Here is a 16396-nt window from a genome sequence, read left to right as displayed (position 1 = left end):
TGACAAACTAGCCAGGGATGGCCCAAAACAACAGGTGTAAAAGGTGAACGAAAAATTAAAAAAGAAATGGTTTCACTATGATTACCAGAAACAGTGAGGGTTAAAGGTAGCGTCTCACGCTGAATCCTGGGGAGAGGACTACCATCCAGGGCGAACAAGGCCGTGGGCTCCTTTAACTGTCTGAGAGGAATGTCATGTTCCCGAGCCCAGGTCTCGTCCATAAAACAGCCCTCCGCCCCAGAGTCTATTAAGGCACTGCAGGAAGCTGACGAACCGGTCCAGCGTAGATGGACCGACAAGGTAGTGCAGGATCTTGAAGGAGAGACAGGAGTAGTAGCGCTCACCAGTAGCCCTCCGCTTACTGACGAGCTCTGGCCTTTTACTGGACATGAAGTGACAAAATGACCAGCGGAACCGCAATAGAGACAGAGGCGGTTGGTGATTCTCCGTTCCCTCTCCTTAGTCGAGATGCGGATACCTCCCAGCTGCATGGGCTCAGCACCCGAGCCGGCAGAGGAAGATGGTAGTGATGCGGAGAGGGGGGCGACGGAGAGCGCGAGCTCCTTTCCACGAGCTCGGTGACGAAGATCAACCCGTCGCTCAATGCGAATAGCGAGTTCAATCAAGGAATCCACGCTGGAAGGAACCTCCCGGGAGAGAATCTCATCCTTTACCTCTGCGCGGAGACCCTCCAGAAGACGAGCGAGCAAGGCCGGCTCGTTCCAGCCACTGGAGACAGCAAGAGTGCGAAACTCAATAGAGTAGTCTGTTATGGATCGATTGCCTTGACATAGGGAAGACAGGGCCCTGGAAGCCTCCCCAAAAACAGATCGATCAAAAACCCGTATCATCTCCTCCTTAAAGTCCTGATACTGGTTAGTACACTCAGCCCTTGCCTCCCAGATTGCCGTGCCCCACTCACGAGCCCGTCCAATAAGGAGAGATATGACGTAGGCGACACGAGCAGTGCTCCTGGAGTAAGTGTTGGGCTGGAGAGAAAACACAATATCACACTGGGTGAGGAACGAGCGGCATTCAGTGGGCTCCCCAGAGTAACACGGCGGGTTATTGATTCTGGGCTCCGGAGATTCGAAAGCCCTGGAAGTGGCCGGTGGATCGAGGCGGAGATGGTGAACCTGTTCTGTGAGGTTGGAGACTTGGGTGGCCAGGGTCTCAACGGCATGTCGAGCAGCAGACACTTCCTGCTCGTGTCTGCCTAGCATCGCTCCCTGGATCCCGACGGCTGAGTGGAGAGGATCCGAAGTCGCTGGGTCCATTCTTGGTCGGATTCTTCTGTTATGGTGAGTGAATGAGGACCCAAAAGCGAACTAACTTAAACAGAGCTTCTTTAATAACCAAACATAGGTAGGCTCAGATAGACCGGCAGATTCCGACAGGACAGGACAAGGTTACAGCAAACATGACGATAGTCTGGCTCAGGCATGAAACACAAACAAGAATCCGACAAGGACAGGAACAGAAACAGAGAGAGATATAGGGACCTAATCAGAGGGAAAAAGGGAACAGGTGGGAAACGGGGTGAATGGGTAGTTAGAGGAGACAAGGAACAGCTGGGAGAAAGCGGGGGAGAAAAGGTAACCTAACAACGACCAGCAGAGGGAGACAGGGTGAAGGGAAAGGACAGAGACAAGACACAACATGACAAGGAGATGTGACTGACCATTAAAATCTACCCTAACCAGAAACCGTGGATAGATGGCAGCATTTGTGCCAAACAAAGCGAGAAACCACTGCATTTAACCATGGCAAGATGACTGGGAATATGGTTGAATACAAACAGGGTTGTTATTCCCTCTGTAAGGCAATCACATGCAAAATGTCAGTATAGAGACAAAGTGGAGTAGCAATTCAATGTCTCATACACGAGACGTACGTGTCAGGGTCTACAGACAATCACGAACTACAAAAGGAAAACCAGCCACATCGGACACCAACGTCTTGCTTCCAGATAAGCTAAACACCTTCTTCGCCTGCTTTGAGGATAACACATTGCCACTGAGGCGGTCCGCTACCAAGGACTGTAGGTTCTGCTTCTCCGTGGCCAACATGATTAAAACATTTAAGCTTGTTAACCCTCGCAAGGCTGCCGTGCCAGATGGCATCCCTAGCCTGTCCACCAAGCATGCACAGACCAGGTGGCTGGAGTGTTTACGGACATATTCAATCTCCCTGTCCCAGTCTGCTGTCCCCACATGCTTCAAGATGGCCACCATTTTTCCTGTACCCAAGAAAGCAAAGGTACCTGAACTAAATGTCTATTGCCCCATTGCATCCACTTCTGTCATTAGGAAGTGCTTTGAGAGACTAGTCATGGATCATATCACCACTACCTTACCTGACACCCTAGACCCACTTCAATTTGCATACCCCCTCAATAGATCCACAGTTGATACAATCTCCATTGCACTGCACTATCCCATCTGGACAAGAGGAAAACCTAAGTAAGAATGCTGTTCATTGACTATAGATCAGAATTCAGCACCTTAGTACCCTCCAATCTCATCATTAAGCTCGGGGCCCTGGGTCTGCACCCCGCCCTGTGCAACTGGGTCCTGGACTTCCTGACAGGCCACCCCGAGGTGGTGAAGGTAGGAAACATCGCCACTTTGCTGATCCTCAACACTGTGGCCCCATAGGGTTGCGTGCTCAGCCCCCTCCTGTACTCCCTATTCACCTAGGACTGCGTGGCCACGTCATTGTGCAGACACAACAGTAGTATTCTTGATTACCATCAATGACGAGACAGCCTACAGGGAGGTGGTAAGGGCTCTGAGTGTGGTGCCATGAAAAAAATAACCCCTCACTTCGTCAAAACAAAGGAGCTGATCATGGACTTCAGGAAACAGCAAAGGGAGCACCCCCCTTTCCACATCAACGGGACCGCAGTGGAGAAGGTGGAAAGCTTCAAGTTCCTCGGCGTACACGTCACTGACAAACTGAAATGGTCCACCCACACAGACAGTGTGGTGAACAAGGCGCAACAGAGAAATGTTAGATATTACTTGTTCGACATTACTGCACTGTTGGAGCTACAAACTCAAGCATTTCGCTATACCCGCAATAACATCTGCTAAACATGTATGTGACCATAAAAATTTGATTTGGCGTCAGGATCGACAATGGTCAAAACCATGAGGGCCAGGAAAAAACAGACTGGGATAGGAGCTAGGAGAAACGCTGGTTGACTTGGCAAAACAAGATGAACTGGCACAGAGAGAAACACAGGGATCAATACACCGGGGACTAATGATTGGGGACTAATCACCAAGACAGGTGAAATAGATGAAGGCATGACAGTACCCCCACCCTCTAGGGACGCCACCTGGGTGACTGGGATTTCGGTGGTGAAAGTTGGCGATGAGGGCCGGGTCCAGGATGTCTCTAGCGGGAACCCAGCACCTCTCCTCCGGGCCGTAACCATCCCAGTCAACCAGGTACTGGAAACCCCTGCCCCGTGGTCGAACACCCAGGAGGCATTTCACCGTGTATGCCAGATGGCCATCGATGACGGGGGGAATGGGCCTGGAGACAGACGACTAAGGGCTGTGAGACACAGGATTAATCCTAGACACATGGAAAGTTGTGTGAATACGGAGGGTACAGGGTAACACAAGATGGACAGCAGTGGAACTAAGGACCCTAGAGATGGGAAAAGGACCAATGAGATGGGGGGGAACAGTTTGCGGGACTCCACTCGAAGGTGCAGGTCCCGAGTGGAAAGCGCCATACCCTCTGCCCAATGCGGTAGCGGGGAGCTGGAGTCCGGCGACGGTCCACTTGTCAACGATACCGAAAGTTGGTCTTGAGAAGTGCCGCTTGAGCTCTTCTCCAGGTACGTCGACAGTGGAGGACAAACATCTGGGCCGAGGGTACGTGGACCTCTTGCTCTTGTTCTGGGAAGAGTGGAGGTTGATACCCCCATTGAGCACTCAAAACGGGAGAGTCCTGTGGCTGAACAGGGAAGGGTGTTCCGAGCATACTCCACCCAGACCAGTTGTCGACTCCAGGTAGTGGGGTTGGTTGAGACCAGGCATCTTATGGTGGTTTCTAGGTCCTGGTTAGCTCGCGCTGACTGCCCGTTGGATTGGGGATGGAATCCGGAGGACAGGCTGGCCAACAACCCAATAAGGGTGCAGAAATGGGTGGCCTTGGAGAACCGGTCCACTACCGTCAGAATGACAATGTTGCCATCAGATGGAGGGAGCCCAGTGACCAAGTATACAAAGTATACAAGCGGTGGACACTTTTCCCGTGCTTTTAGGGCCCATAATGCAGTTCTTCAATTCTTCTGAAAATGGGTATGGCTTCACAACGGTTTCAGATTTGAACTAAATGATGAAAAATATGCAGCCGAAGTCCAACAAATTAATTTCTTTAACTAATTATGCCAAACATTAAAATGTTGAGTAATGTAATAAAGTCATGATTTAAATCAATTACATTACATGTTATGTTGGCTGACAATTTGTTAGCTACACTATCCTTACGAACCACATAGCATTACAGCAGTATGTACCGGTATGCTAGTTACCTAATGTGAGTTGGCTACTAATACATCGAACTTGCCATGCAGTATATTAACTATATGCTAACTATGCAGCTTTTATTGACTTGATTATTCACTTCATTCTTAGCTAAGTGGTATAGTCGTTGTGCCTTCTCAATGGACATTGTTAATTCTGGCCATCTACTCTGATTTCAGAGCACTCTCGTCTGAGTGTTCCAGAGCGCAGAATAACTGAATTTATGAACGCTGCGTCATGCGTCATAGGTGTTGCGTCATGCGTAATGATGTCAATCACAGCACACTGGCTACTAGGTAAGTCACTTGATAAGTTAATTATGTCCTGTTTATTTCTTTCTAGGACTTTGACATTGACATTGTGTCGGTGATCAACGACACTGTGGGCACCATGATGACCTGTGGATACGATGACCATCACTGTGAAATAGGCCTAATTGTCGGTGAGTCTCACCAGGATCCTGTTGCACGTACAGTGGGGAGAACAAGTATTTGATAACCTGCAAAATCGGCAGTGTTTCCTACTTACAAAGTATGTAGAGGTCTGTAATTTTTATCATAGGTACACTTCAACTGTGAGCGACGGAATCTTAAACAAAAATCCAGAAAATAACATTGTATGATTTTTAAGTAATTAATTAGCATTTTATTGCATGACAATAAAATACCAACCAGTAAGAATTCCGGCTCTCACAGACCTGTTAGTTTTTCTTTAAGAAGCCCTCCTGTTCTCCACTCATTACCTGTATTAACTGCACCTGTTTGAACTCGTTACCTGTATAAAAGACACCTGTCCACACACTCTATCAAACAGACTCCGACCTCTCCACAATGGCCAAGACCAAAGAGCTGTGTAAGGACATCAGGGATAAAATTGTAGACCTGCACAAGGCTGGGATGGGCTACAGGACAATAGGCAAGCAGCTTGGTGAGAAGGTAACAACTGTTGGCTCAATTATTAGAAAATGGAAGAAGTTCAAGATGACGGTCAATCACCCTTGGTCTGGGGCTCCATGCAAGATCTCACCTCGTGGGGCATCAATGATCATGAGGAAGGTGAAGGATCAGCCCAGAACTACACGGCAGGACCTGGTCAATGACCTGAAGAGAGCTGGGACCACAGTCTCAAAGAAAACCATTAGTAACACACTACGCCGTCATGGATTAAAATTCTGCAGCGCACGCAAGGTCCCCCTGCTCAAGCCAGCGCATGTCCAGGCCCGTCTGAAGTTTGCCAATGACCATCTGGATGATCCAGAGGAGGAATGGGAGAAGGTCATGTGGTCTGATGAGACAAAAATATAGCTTTTTGGTCTAAACTCCACTCGCCGTGTTTGGAGGAAGAAGAAGGATGAGTACAACCCCAAGAACACCATCCCAACCGTGAAGCATGGAGGTGGGAACATCATTCTTTGGGGATGCTTTTCTGCAAAGGGGACAGGACGACTGCACCGTATTGAGGGGAGGATGGAAGGGGCCATGTATCGTGAGATCTTGGCCAACAACCTCCTTCCCTCAGTAAGAGCATTGAAGATGGGTCGTGGCTGGGTCTTCCAGCATGACAACGACCCGAAACACACAGCCAGGGCAACTAAGGAGTGGCTCCGTAAGAAGAATCTCAAGGTCCTGGAGTGGCCTAGCCAGTCTCCAGACCTGAACCCAACAGAAAATCTTTGGAGGGAGCTGTAAGTCTGTATTGCCCAGCGACAGCTCCGAAACCTGAAGGATCTGGAGAAGGTCTGTATGGAGGATGGGCCAAAATCCCTGCTGCAGTGTGTGCAAACCTGGTCAAGAACTACAGGAAACGTATGATATCTGTAATTGCAAACAAAGGTTTCTGTACCAAATATTAAGTTCTGCTTGTCTGATGTATCAAATACTTATGTCATGCAATAAAATGCAAATGAATGACTTAAAAGTCATACAATGTGATTTTCTGGATTTTTTTTAGATTCCGTCTCTCACAGTTGAAGTGTACCTATGATAAAAATTACAGACCTCTACATGCTTGTAAGTAGGAAAACCTGCAAAATCGGCAGTGTATCAAATGTTCTCCCCACTGTATATGGGGATTAGTGAAAATGTGTGATATAGCATAGTAGGGTTGGGTGTCTGATTTGACAGACAACGGTTTAGCCTATTTGAACTTGACTGGCGCCTCGCAGTGGCAGCGCACAGCACGAGTGACATTCCAAATATTTTTCCTATTTGCCATAACCCATTTCAATAAATGTTATATACATTTACATTTTAGTCATTTAGCAAACGATCTTATCCAGAGCGACTTAAAGTTAGTGCATTCATCTTAAGATGGCTAGGTTGGACAACAAAAACTGTATCTCAGTCATTCCTCAATAAAGTAGCTATCAGCAAATTCAGAACTAGTCGGGGGGGAAATCAAGTTCGTGCAGGGGTTTGATGGCACAAGCGGGGAGCCCATCCAAAAGCGTATTGCAGTAGATGACAAGTGCCTGGGTTAGGGAAAGGGGGATACTTAGTCAGCTGAATGCCTTCAACTGAAATGTGTCTTCTGCATTTAACCCAACCCCTCTGAATCAGTGAGGTGCTGCCTTGACATCCACGTCTTTGGCGCCTGGGGAACAGTGGGTTAACTGCCTTGCTCAGGGGCAGAATGACAGCTCGGGATTCGATCCAGAAACCTTTTGGTTACTGGCCCAAGGCTCTAACCACTAGGCTACCTGCTGCCACTAGGACCTGTGCCGCTTCCTGTGTGAGGTAGGGTTGTACCCTAAGAATGTTGTAGAGCAGAGTCACTGACTTTGATATTTGCAGAGAACGCCAGGGTGTTGTCCAGGGTCACACCAAGGTTCTTTGCTCTACGGGAGGGGGACAGTCTTGAATCCTGACTGGTTTGGGTCAAGAAGATTGTTCTGAGAAGATAGCGAGAGAGTTGGTCAGAGACTGCGCGCTGAAGTGTAATGGAAAGACAATGAATGGATACCGGTCTGTAGTGTGACGTCAGAGGGGTCGAGTGTTGGTTTTGAGGTGGGGAGCGACTCTGGCCATTTTGAAGGCAGAGGACGCAGCTAGTGGTCAGGGATGAGTTGATGAGAGAAGTGAGGAGTGGGAGAAGGTTCCCAGACATCTGGAAGAGGGGATATGGTCGAACAAGCAGGTTGTTGGTCGGCCGGACCTCACTAGTCGCAGGATTTCATCTGGAGAGAGAGGGGAGAAAGAAGTCAAGGCGTAGGGTAGTTGTGTGAGTGGGACCAGTGGACTCAATAGGCTGAGTGAATGAGGAGCGGATGTCATCAACTTTCTTTTCAAAGTAGTTGACAAAGTCGTAGGGAGGGATTGGAGAATTAAGGAGGGAAAAGGTGGAAAATAGTTTCCTACGGATAGAGGCAGAAGCCTAACATTTTGATTGATAGAAAGTGGCTCTAGCAGCAGAAGGTAGAGAGAAGGGAATGAAAGGATGATTGGTTGAAAACAACACTTTTTCGCTCAGCTGCCCGCAGCCCTGTAAGCTCGCAATGAGTCAGAGTAGGAGGGGAGGGCTGAGCAGAAGGGGAGGGCCGAGACGGCCGGGAGGAAAGGGGGCAGTGGGTGTCCTAGGATGCGGAAAGGGAGAAGAGTAAGGTTGAAGAGGCAAATTCAGGAGACGGGGAGAAGGATTTAGCAGAAGCAGAGATGATAGGATAGAAGAAGAGAGAATAGTGAGAGCGAAGATTGCGACGGCGCATGCCCATCTGTGTAGGGTTGGAGGAGAGGGAGACATAAAAGGAAACAAAGTAATGATCAGAGACCTGGAGGGGGGTTGCAGTGAGATTAGTAGGTAAACAGCCTCTAGTAAAGATGATGTAAAGTGTATTCTCTGCCTTGTGAGTGGGAGGGGACCGGGAAAGGGTGAGGTCAAAAGAGGCAAAGAGTGGGAAGAAATTAATTGAAGACAGACATCGGGAGGTTGAAGTCGCCCAGTACGAAGAGGGGTGACCATCAGGAAATTAGCTTATGAAGGTGTCAAGCTCATTGAGGAACTCTAAATGTACCTGGTGGGCAATAGATGACAACAATGTTAAGCTTAAGCGGACAAGTGACAGTATCAAGGAATTCAAATGAGGAGATTGACAGGTTAGTGAGGGAGAAAATATCATCTCCATTTAGGAGAAATTAGTAGGCCTGTGCCAGCACTTTGACAACCAGATGCTCTTGTACTACGAGAGAATACGTAGTCTGATGAAGAGAGCAGCTGGAGTAGCAGTGTTCTCTGGGGTGGTCCAGGTCTCCGTCAGGGCCAAAAAGTCTAGGGACTGAATGGCAGCATAGGCTGAGATGAATTCAGCGCTCTTGACCGCAGATCGGCAGTTCCAAACACTGCCGGGAACCAGGAATTCATGGGTTGTGTGTGCGCAGGGTACACTAAATTAGAAGGGTTGCAGCAAAGGGGTGGGGAAGATCTAATGCCTAGAAGGAGACACAGGTATAGAAACCACACATGGTTGCCAATGCTACAAAAGAGCAAAAGGAGATCATTTGAAAATAACAAGGTTAGATCCTCAAGCGAGAGAGTGGTGCCTTCCTCAAACAACTCGGCAGAACTGTCTTTGTTTCGGCGACGAGACCGGCGCTGACACGACCGTCGCTTACAGCTGGGGCTGAGAAAACAGGGAAGACCTAAGTACTAACATTAATTGCTAATTATCTAACAGAGGTGAAGTGCACACCTCCCGGTACTAATTGTTGATTTCCTAGGAGAGGAGAAACCACTCCCCCTACAATGCAGCCGCTGATTACCAAAACAACAACAGTCAAATATTGACCTGCTCATTAATCCTGGTTGATAGTGCAACAATCAGCTGCAAGTTATGAGCAGTGAGCAGTTCACACACCAAATAGGCTACTGGGAAGACAGACTGCACTTAAAGTAGCTAGCAAAAAGACAGTACAGGACAAAAGATTAAGAAAATACTTATACTGAACGCAAAAGAGAGCAAAAAATTCCACCAAAGCAGTGCAAAATGTCCAGTCAGAAAATATTGTTTTTCTCTCTTGTCGGATGCAAGGGCCATATAGCCTAAACTTGTAAAAAATGTAAATAATGAACACTTCTTAAGTATCTCCATAAGTATTTAGAAGTTTTTTAAAAAGTAGGCTATATTTCTTTCTCTTTCCATTCGATAGGCTTTGAATATGACTTTGGGCTACGCTTTCATCGTTTTAAGCATTCATGGCTTCCTCCTGATCAAACCATTAATAATTCTAACGGGAGTTCCATCTCAAAAAGTTGTTTCAATGGTCTAAAAAATGTAAGGTAGCCAGAGTAGGGATGGGCATTTTAAATAATTTCACTATCGAATAATATCTAGATTTTTTTTCTCTCGAATATCTGGATTTTCGAAATACATGTGTTTAAAAAAAAAAAAATTGTTTAAACTTGGTAACTGGCTTACTGTGCAGCCTATGCGACTCGGGAGATCTGTTTGCTTGCAGCAGTGTGGGGGATGGGCAGGGGCCAATAAGTTTGACATGAGGGAGAGAGTAGCCATGCAGACCCGCGCTAGTTTGACAAACTTGTAGATACCGTAGGTTATCTATCATCCCATCTTCTAGTGCTTCTCTTGACTGCATCAAATCGATGTGATGAAGTTAGCTAAAATAGATTAGCCTAAGATACCTAGGCTAATTGGAGGTATTTTGCAGAGCTTCCCATCCCTCTCTACAACAACTACATTCAGATTAAACAACAGCCTATCTAATGGTTGCTTGTTGTAGCCTACTCATTCTCATTTAGCTAATTTAATTCCATAATTTGTATTCAATTTCGCATTGATTAGAAATCTCCCACATTGCTTGCTACACATGGAGCCACAGATTGTAGCCTAGTGCCACTTTGATTGTCCGACAATAACAACAAATGTGTGAAACCTGTGTAGATTGAAGTGTGTATTTTTATGGGGCGCAAAAACTATACTGAACAACAATATAAACGCAACATGCAACAATTTCAACAATTTTACTGAGTTACAGTTCATGTAAGGAAATCAGTTAATTTAAATGAATTAATTAGGCCCTAGTCTATGGATTTCCCATGACTGGGCAGGGGCCTGAGAGGGCATAGGCCCACCCACTTGGGAGCGAGGCCCACCTACTGGTGAGCCAAGCCCAGCCAATCCAAATAACTTTTTTCCTCACAAAAGGGCTTGATTACAGACAGAAACGAGACCCCCAGCTCCGCTAAACCATTGACAACTACATAATGTTTTCAAGGGATTGTGAAATAAATGTTATAACTATTTGTTTTAATATCATCACCTATTGAGCATAGTCAGAACTACAAATGTTTAATTATTCCATGCAAAACAATTGTGCACATTTAGCCCTATCATCAGAGTTGTACAGCAAATAACTATGCTTTTCATGATCTGTAAACGTCAATGATCATGTAATGTCAGATACATGAAGGTACAGTTGAAGTCGGAAGTTTGCATACACCTAGCCAAATGTATTTAAACTCAGTTTTTCACAATTCCTGACATTTAATCCAAGTAAAAATTCCCTGTCTTAGGTCAGTTAGGATCACCACTTAATTTTAAGAATGTGAAATGTCAGAATAAAAGTAGAGAGAATGATTTATTTCAGCTTTTATATCTTACATCACATTCCCAGTGGGTCAGAAGTTTACATACACTCAGTTAGTATTTGGTAGCATTGCCTTTAAATTGTTTAACTTGGGTCAAACGTTTCAGGTAGCCTTTCGCAAGCTTCCCACAATAAGTTGGGTGAGTTTTGGCCCATTCCTCCTGACAGAGCTGGTGTAACTGAGTCAGGTTTGTAGGCCTCCTTGCTCGCACACGCCTTTTCAGTTCTGCCCACACATTTTATATAGGTTTGAGGTCAAGGCTTTGTGATGGCCATTCAAATACCTTGACTTTGTTGTCCTTAAGCCATTTTGCCACAACTTTGGAAGTATGCTTGGGGTCATTGTCCATTTGGAAGACCCACTTGCGACCAAGCTTTAACTTGGTGTCTTGAGATGTTGCTTCAATATATCCACATAATTTTCCTACCTCATGATGCCATCTCTTTTGTGAAGTGCACCAGGCCCTCCTGCAGCAAAGCACCCCCACAACATCAAATCAAATAAAATGTTATTTGTCACATACACATGGTTAGCAGATGTTAATGCGAGTGTAGCGAAATGCTTGTGCTTCTAGTTCCGACAATGCAGTAATAACCAACAAGTAATCTAACTAACAATTCCAAAACTACTGTCTTATACACAGTGTAAGGGGATAAAGAATATGTACATAAGGATATATGAATGAGTGATGGTACAGAGCAGCATAGGCAGGATACAGTAGATGGTATCGAGTACAGTATATACATGAGGTGAGTATGTAAACAAAGTGGCATAGTTAAAGTGGCTAGTGATACATGTATTACATAAGGATGCAGTCGATGATATAGAGTACAGTATATACATATACATATGAGATGAATAATGTAGGGTAAGTAACATTATATAAGGTAGCATTGTTTAAAGTGGCTAGTGATATATTTACATCATTTCCCATCAATTCCCATTATTAAAGTGGCTGGAGTTGAGTCAGTGTCAGTGTCAGTGTGTTGGCAGCAGCCACTCAATGTTAGTGGTGGCTGTTTAACAGTCTGATGGCCTTGAGATAGAAGCTGTTTTTCAGTCTCTCGGTCCCAGCTTTGATGCACCTGTACTGACCTCGCCTTCTGGATGATAGCGGGGTGAACAGGCAGTGGCTCGGGTGGTTGATGTCCTTGATGATCTTTATGGCCTTCCTGTAACATCGGGTGGTGTAGGTGTCCTGTAGGGCTGGTAGTTTGCCCCCGGTGATGCGTTGTGCAGACCTCACTACCCTCTGGAGAGCCTTACGGTTGAGGGCGGAGCAGTTGCCGTACCAGGTGGTGATACAGCCCGCCAGGATGCTCTCGATTGTGCATCTGTAGAAGTTTGTGAGTGCTTTTGGTGACAAATCGAATTTCTTCAGCCTCCTGAGGTTGAAGAGGCGCTGCTGCGCCTTCTTCACGATGCTGTCTGTGTGAGTGGACCAATTCAGTTGGTCTGTGATGTGTATGCCGAGGAACTTAAAACTTGCTACCCTCTCCACTACTGTTCCATCGATGTGGATAGGGGGGTGTTCCCTCTGCTGTTTCCTGAAGTCCACAATCATCTCCTTAGTTTTGTTGACGTTGAGTGTGAGGTTATTTTCCTGACACCACACTCCGAGGGCCCTCACCTCCTCCCTGTAGGCCGTCTCGTCATTGTTGGTAATCAAGCCTACCACTGTAGTGTCGTCCGCAAACTTGATGATTGAGTTGGAGGCGTGCGTGGCCACGCAGTCGTGGGTGAACAGGGAGTACAGGAGAGGGCTCAGAACGCACCCTTGTGGGGCCCCAGTGTTGAGGATCAGCGGGGTGGAGATGTTGTTGCCTACCCTCACCACCTGGGGGCGGCCCGTCAGGAAGTCCAGTACCCAGTTGCACAGGGCGGGGTCGAGACCCAGGGTCTCGAGCTTGATGACGAGCTTGGAGGGTACTATGGTGTTGAATGCCGAGCTGTAGTCAATGAACAGCATTCTCACATAGGTATTCCTCTTGTCCAGATGGGTTAGGGCAGTGTGCAGTGTGGTTGAGATTGCATCGTCTGTGGACCTATTTGGGCGGTAAGCAAATTGGAGTGGGTCTAGGGTGTCGGGTAGGGTGGAGGTGATATGGTCCTTGACTAGTCTCTCAAAGCACTTCATGATGACGGAAGTGAGTGCTACGGGGCGGTAGTCGTTTAGCTCAGTTACCTTAGCTTTCTTGGGAACAGGAACAATGGTGGCCCTCTTGAAGCATTGATTGAATATGTCCGTAAACACACCGGCCAGCTGGTCTGCGCATGCTCTGAGGGCGCGGCTGGGGATGCCATCTGGGCCTGCAGCCTTGCGAGGGTTAACACGTTTAAATGTCTTACTCACCTCGGCTGCAGTGAAGGAGAGTCCGCATGTTTTCGTTGCAGGCCGTGTCAGTGGCACTGTATTGTCCTCAAAGTGTGCAAAAAAGTTATTTAGTCTGCCTGGGAGCAGGACATCCTGGTCCGTGACTGGGCTGGATTTCTTCTTGTAGTCCGTGATTGACTGTAGACCCTGCCACATGCCTCTTGTGTCTGAGCCGTTGAATTGAGATTCTACTTTGTCTCTGTACTGACGCTTAGCTTGTTTGATAGCCTTGCGGAGGGAATAGCTGCACTGTTTGTATTCGGTCATGTTACCAGTCACCTTGCCCTGATTAAAAGCAGTGGTTCGCGCTTTCAGTTTCATGCAAATGCTGCCATCAATCCACGGTTTCTGGTTAGGGAATGTTTTAATCGTTGCTATGGGAACGACATCTTCAACGCACGTGATGCTGCCACCCCGTGCTTCATGGTGTTCTTTGGCTTGCAAGCCTACCCCTTTTCCCTCCAAACATAACGATGGTCATTATTGCCAAACAGTTCTATTTTGTTTCATTAGACCAGAAGACATTTCTCCAAAAAGTACAATCTTTGTCTCCATGTGCAGTTTCAAACTGTAGTCTGGGTTTTTTATGGCGGTTTTGGAGCAGTGGCTTCTTCCTTGTTGAGCAGCCTTTCAGGTTGTCATTATAGGACTCATTTTACTGTGGCTATAGATACTTTTGTACCAGTTTCCTCCAGCATCTTCACAAGGTCCTTTGCTGTTGTTTTGGGATTGATTTGCACTTTTCTCACCAAAATACATTCATCTCTAGGAGACAGAATGCGTCTCCTTCCTGAGCAGTATGATAGCTGCGTGGGCCCATGGTGTTTATACTTGTGTACTGTTGTTTGTACAGATGAACGTGGTACCTTCAGGCATTTGGAAATTGCTCCCAAGGATGAACCAGACTTCTGGAGGTCTTGGCTGATTTCTTTAGATTTTCCCATGATGTCAAGCAAAGGGGCACTGAGTTTGAAGGTAGTCCTTGAAATTCATCCACAGGTACACCTCCAATTGACTCAAATGATGTCAGTTAGCCTATCAGAATCTTCTAAAGCCATGACATAATTTTCTGGAATTTTCCAAGCTGTTTAAAGGCACAATCAACTTAGTGTAAAAAAAATTCTGAACCACTGGAATTGTGATTAAGTGAAATAATCTGTCAGTAAACAATTGTTGGAAAAATTACTTGTGTCATGCACAAAGTAGATGTTCTAACCGACTTGCCAAAACTACAGTTTGTTAACAAGAAATTTGTGGAGTGGTTGAAAAACTAGTTTTAATGACTCCAACCTAAGTGTAAGTAAACTTCAGACTTCAACTGTATGCATGTATGTGTATGACTGTGTATACAGTATGTATATATAATATTTATTTATGTTTTAAGTAATCCCAAGTGGATGGGGTTTGTCGGGAGGAGGGGGGAACATATACCTTCTCTTTCATATATGGTTTATCTTAGATAACTAAGGTTGTTCCCTTCAGAATCTCTTCCCTAGGTGTAAACTTGATTATGTTGGCCCTGGATAGAGCTCTACTGAGGTTCAGGTTTTCATGGTAGCATTTTGCTCTAGTCTAGGAGAGGTAGATGCAACCTTCCAACAGGGGGAAGCCCAGCATAGGATCCAAGGTTTTCTTTTGGGTAGCTCTTTTTTTATTTTCTTTATGTTCTATTGCTCTGACCTTTCAGGACACTGGCCATGTAATCGTACTAACATTCATTTCTGATTACTATGCCTAATACACATACTCTAGGCTACACATGCTTTATCAGCTGGAACGTGAAAGGAATTAACCAGGTGATCAAGCGTAGCCAAGTGTATGCTCATCTTAAGTCCTTAGGTCCGGACATTGTTTTTCTCCAAGAGGCCCGTCTCCGGTCCAGCAACCATGACAAACTAAAGAGAGGATAGGTACACCAACTATTTCACTCCAACTTTGGTGCTAAGGCCAGCGGGGCAGCCATCCTTATCAGAAAAGGCACCCCCCCCCCCGTTTGTCTCCTCCAAAGTAATTTGAGATACTTATTGCAGATATATTACAGTGATGGGGAAATTGTTTAGCACACAGGTTATTCTGGCTAACCTCTATGGTCCTAATTGGGATGACATTCAATTTTTCTTTGACCTCATCACAACACTTCCCGACCTTAACTCTCATCATTTGATATTGGGCGGAGATTTAAATTGTGTATTGCATCCAAGTCTTGACAGATCCAGACCGAAGCCCAACAATGTAACTTCAAAATCAGGCGCAGTAATCAACTCATTTCTAGAATCCTATCATTTTTCTGATCGATGGAGGAGGAGCAGTCCCACTCCTTTTTTCCTCCAGTCCACCGCTCACACTCTAGGAATGACTTTTTCCTGCTGGACAATAGAATTCTTCCTTTTGTAACTAATAGCAAATATCACAGAATCGTTATCTCAGAAGATAGCCCTGTCCAGCTAGATATCTGCTTTCCGGACAGTACTGTGTCACAACGCGCTTGACGACTTGACCCACTACTACTATCCTGTAGTGCTGTCACGCCCTGGTCTTAGTATTTTGTGTTTTCTTTATTATTTTGTTCAGGCCAGGGTGTGACATGGGTTATTTATGTGGTGTGTTTTGTCTAGGGTTTTTTTGTAGGTTATGGGATTGTGGTGTAGTATAGTTGTCTAGTAAAGTCTATGGCTGCCTGGAGTGGTTCTCAATCAGAGGCAGTTGTTTATCGTTGTCTCTGATTGGGAACCATATTTAGGCAGCCATATTCTTTGAGTGTTTTGTGGGTGATTGTTCCTGTCTCTGTGTTTGTTTGCACCAGATAGGGCTGGTTTGGGTTTTCAAGTTACTTTTTGTATTGTTTGTTATTATCTTTATTAAGATATATCGAGATAAC

At 46.0% G+C, this 16396-nt stretch overlaps 1 protein-coding gene across 1 annotated transcript in view; it reads left to right on the top strand.

Moving 5' to 3' along the window:
• The window catches only part of LOC110536248 (hexokinase-2), a 103179-nt gene that overhangs the window by 37833 nt on the left and 48950 nt on the right, over window positions 1-16396 (top strand). The window contains exon 6 of the mRNA XM_090191019.1: window positions 4887-4986. Coding sequence (XP_090047145.1) covers window positions 4887-4986 — 100 coding nt within the window. The remainder of the gene's footprint in view (window positions 1-4886; window positions 4987-16396) is intronic.

The sequence above is a fragment of the Oncorhynchus mykiss genome, chromosome 11 (assembly GCF_057628025.1).
Source record: "Oncorhynchus mykiss isolate SJ-2025 chromosome 11, ASM5762802v1, whole genome shotgun sequence".
NCBI classification, from domain to species: Eukaryota; Metazoa; Chordata; class Actinopteri; order Salmoniformes; family Salmonidae; genus Oncorhynchus; species Oncorhynchus mykiss.
This window is presented reverse-complemented; position numbering and strand designations above follow the sequence as displayed.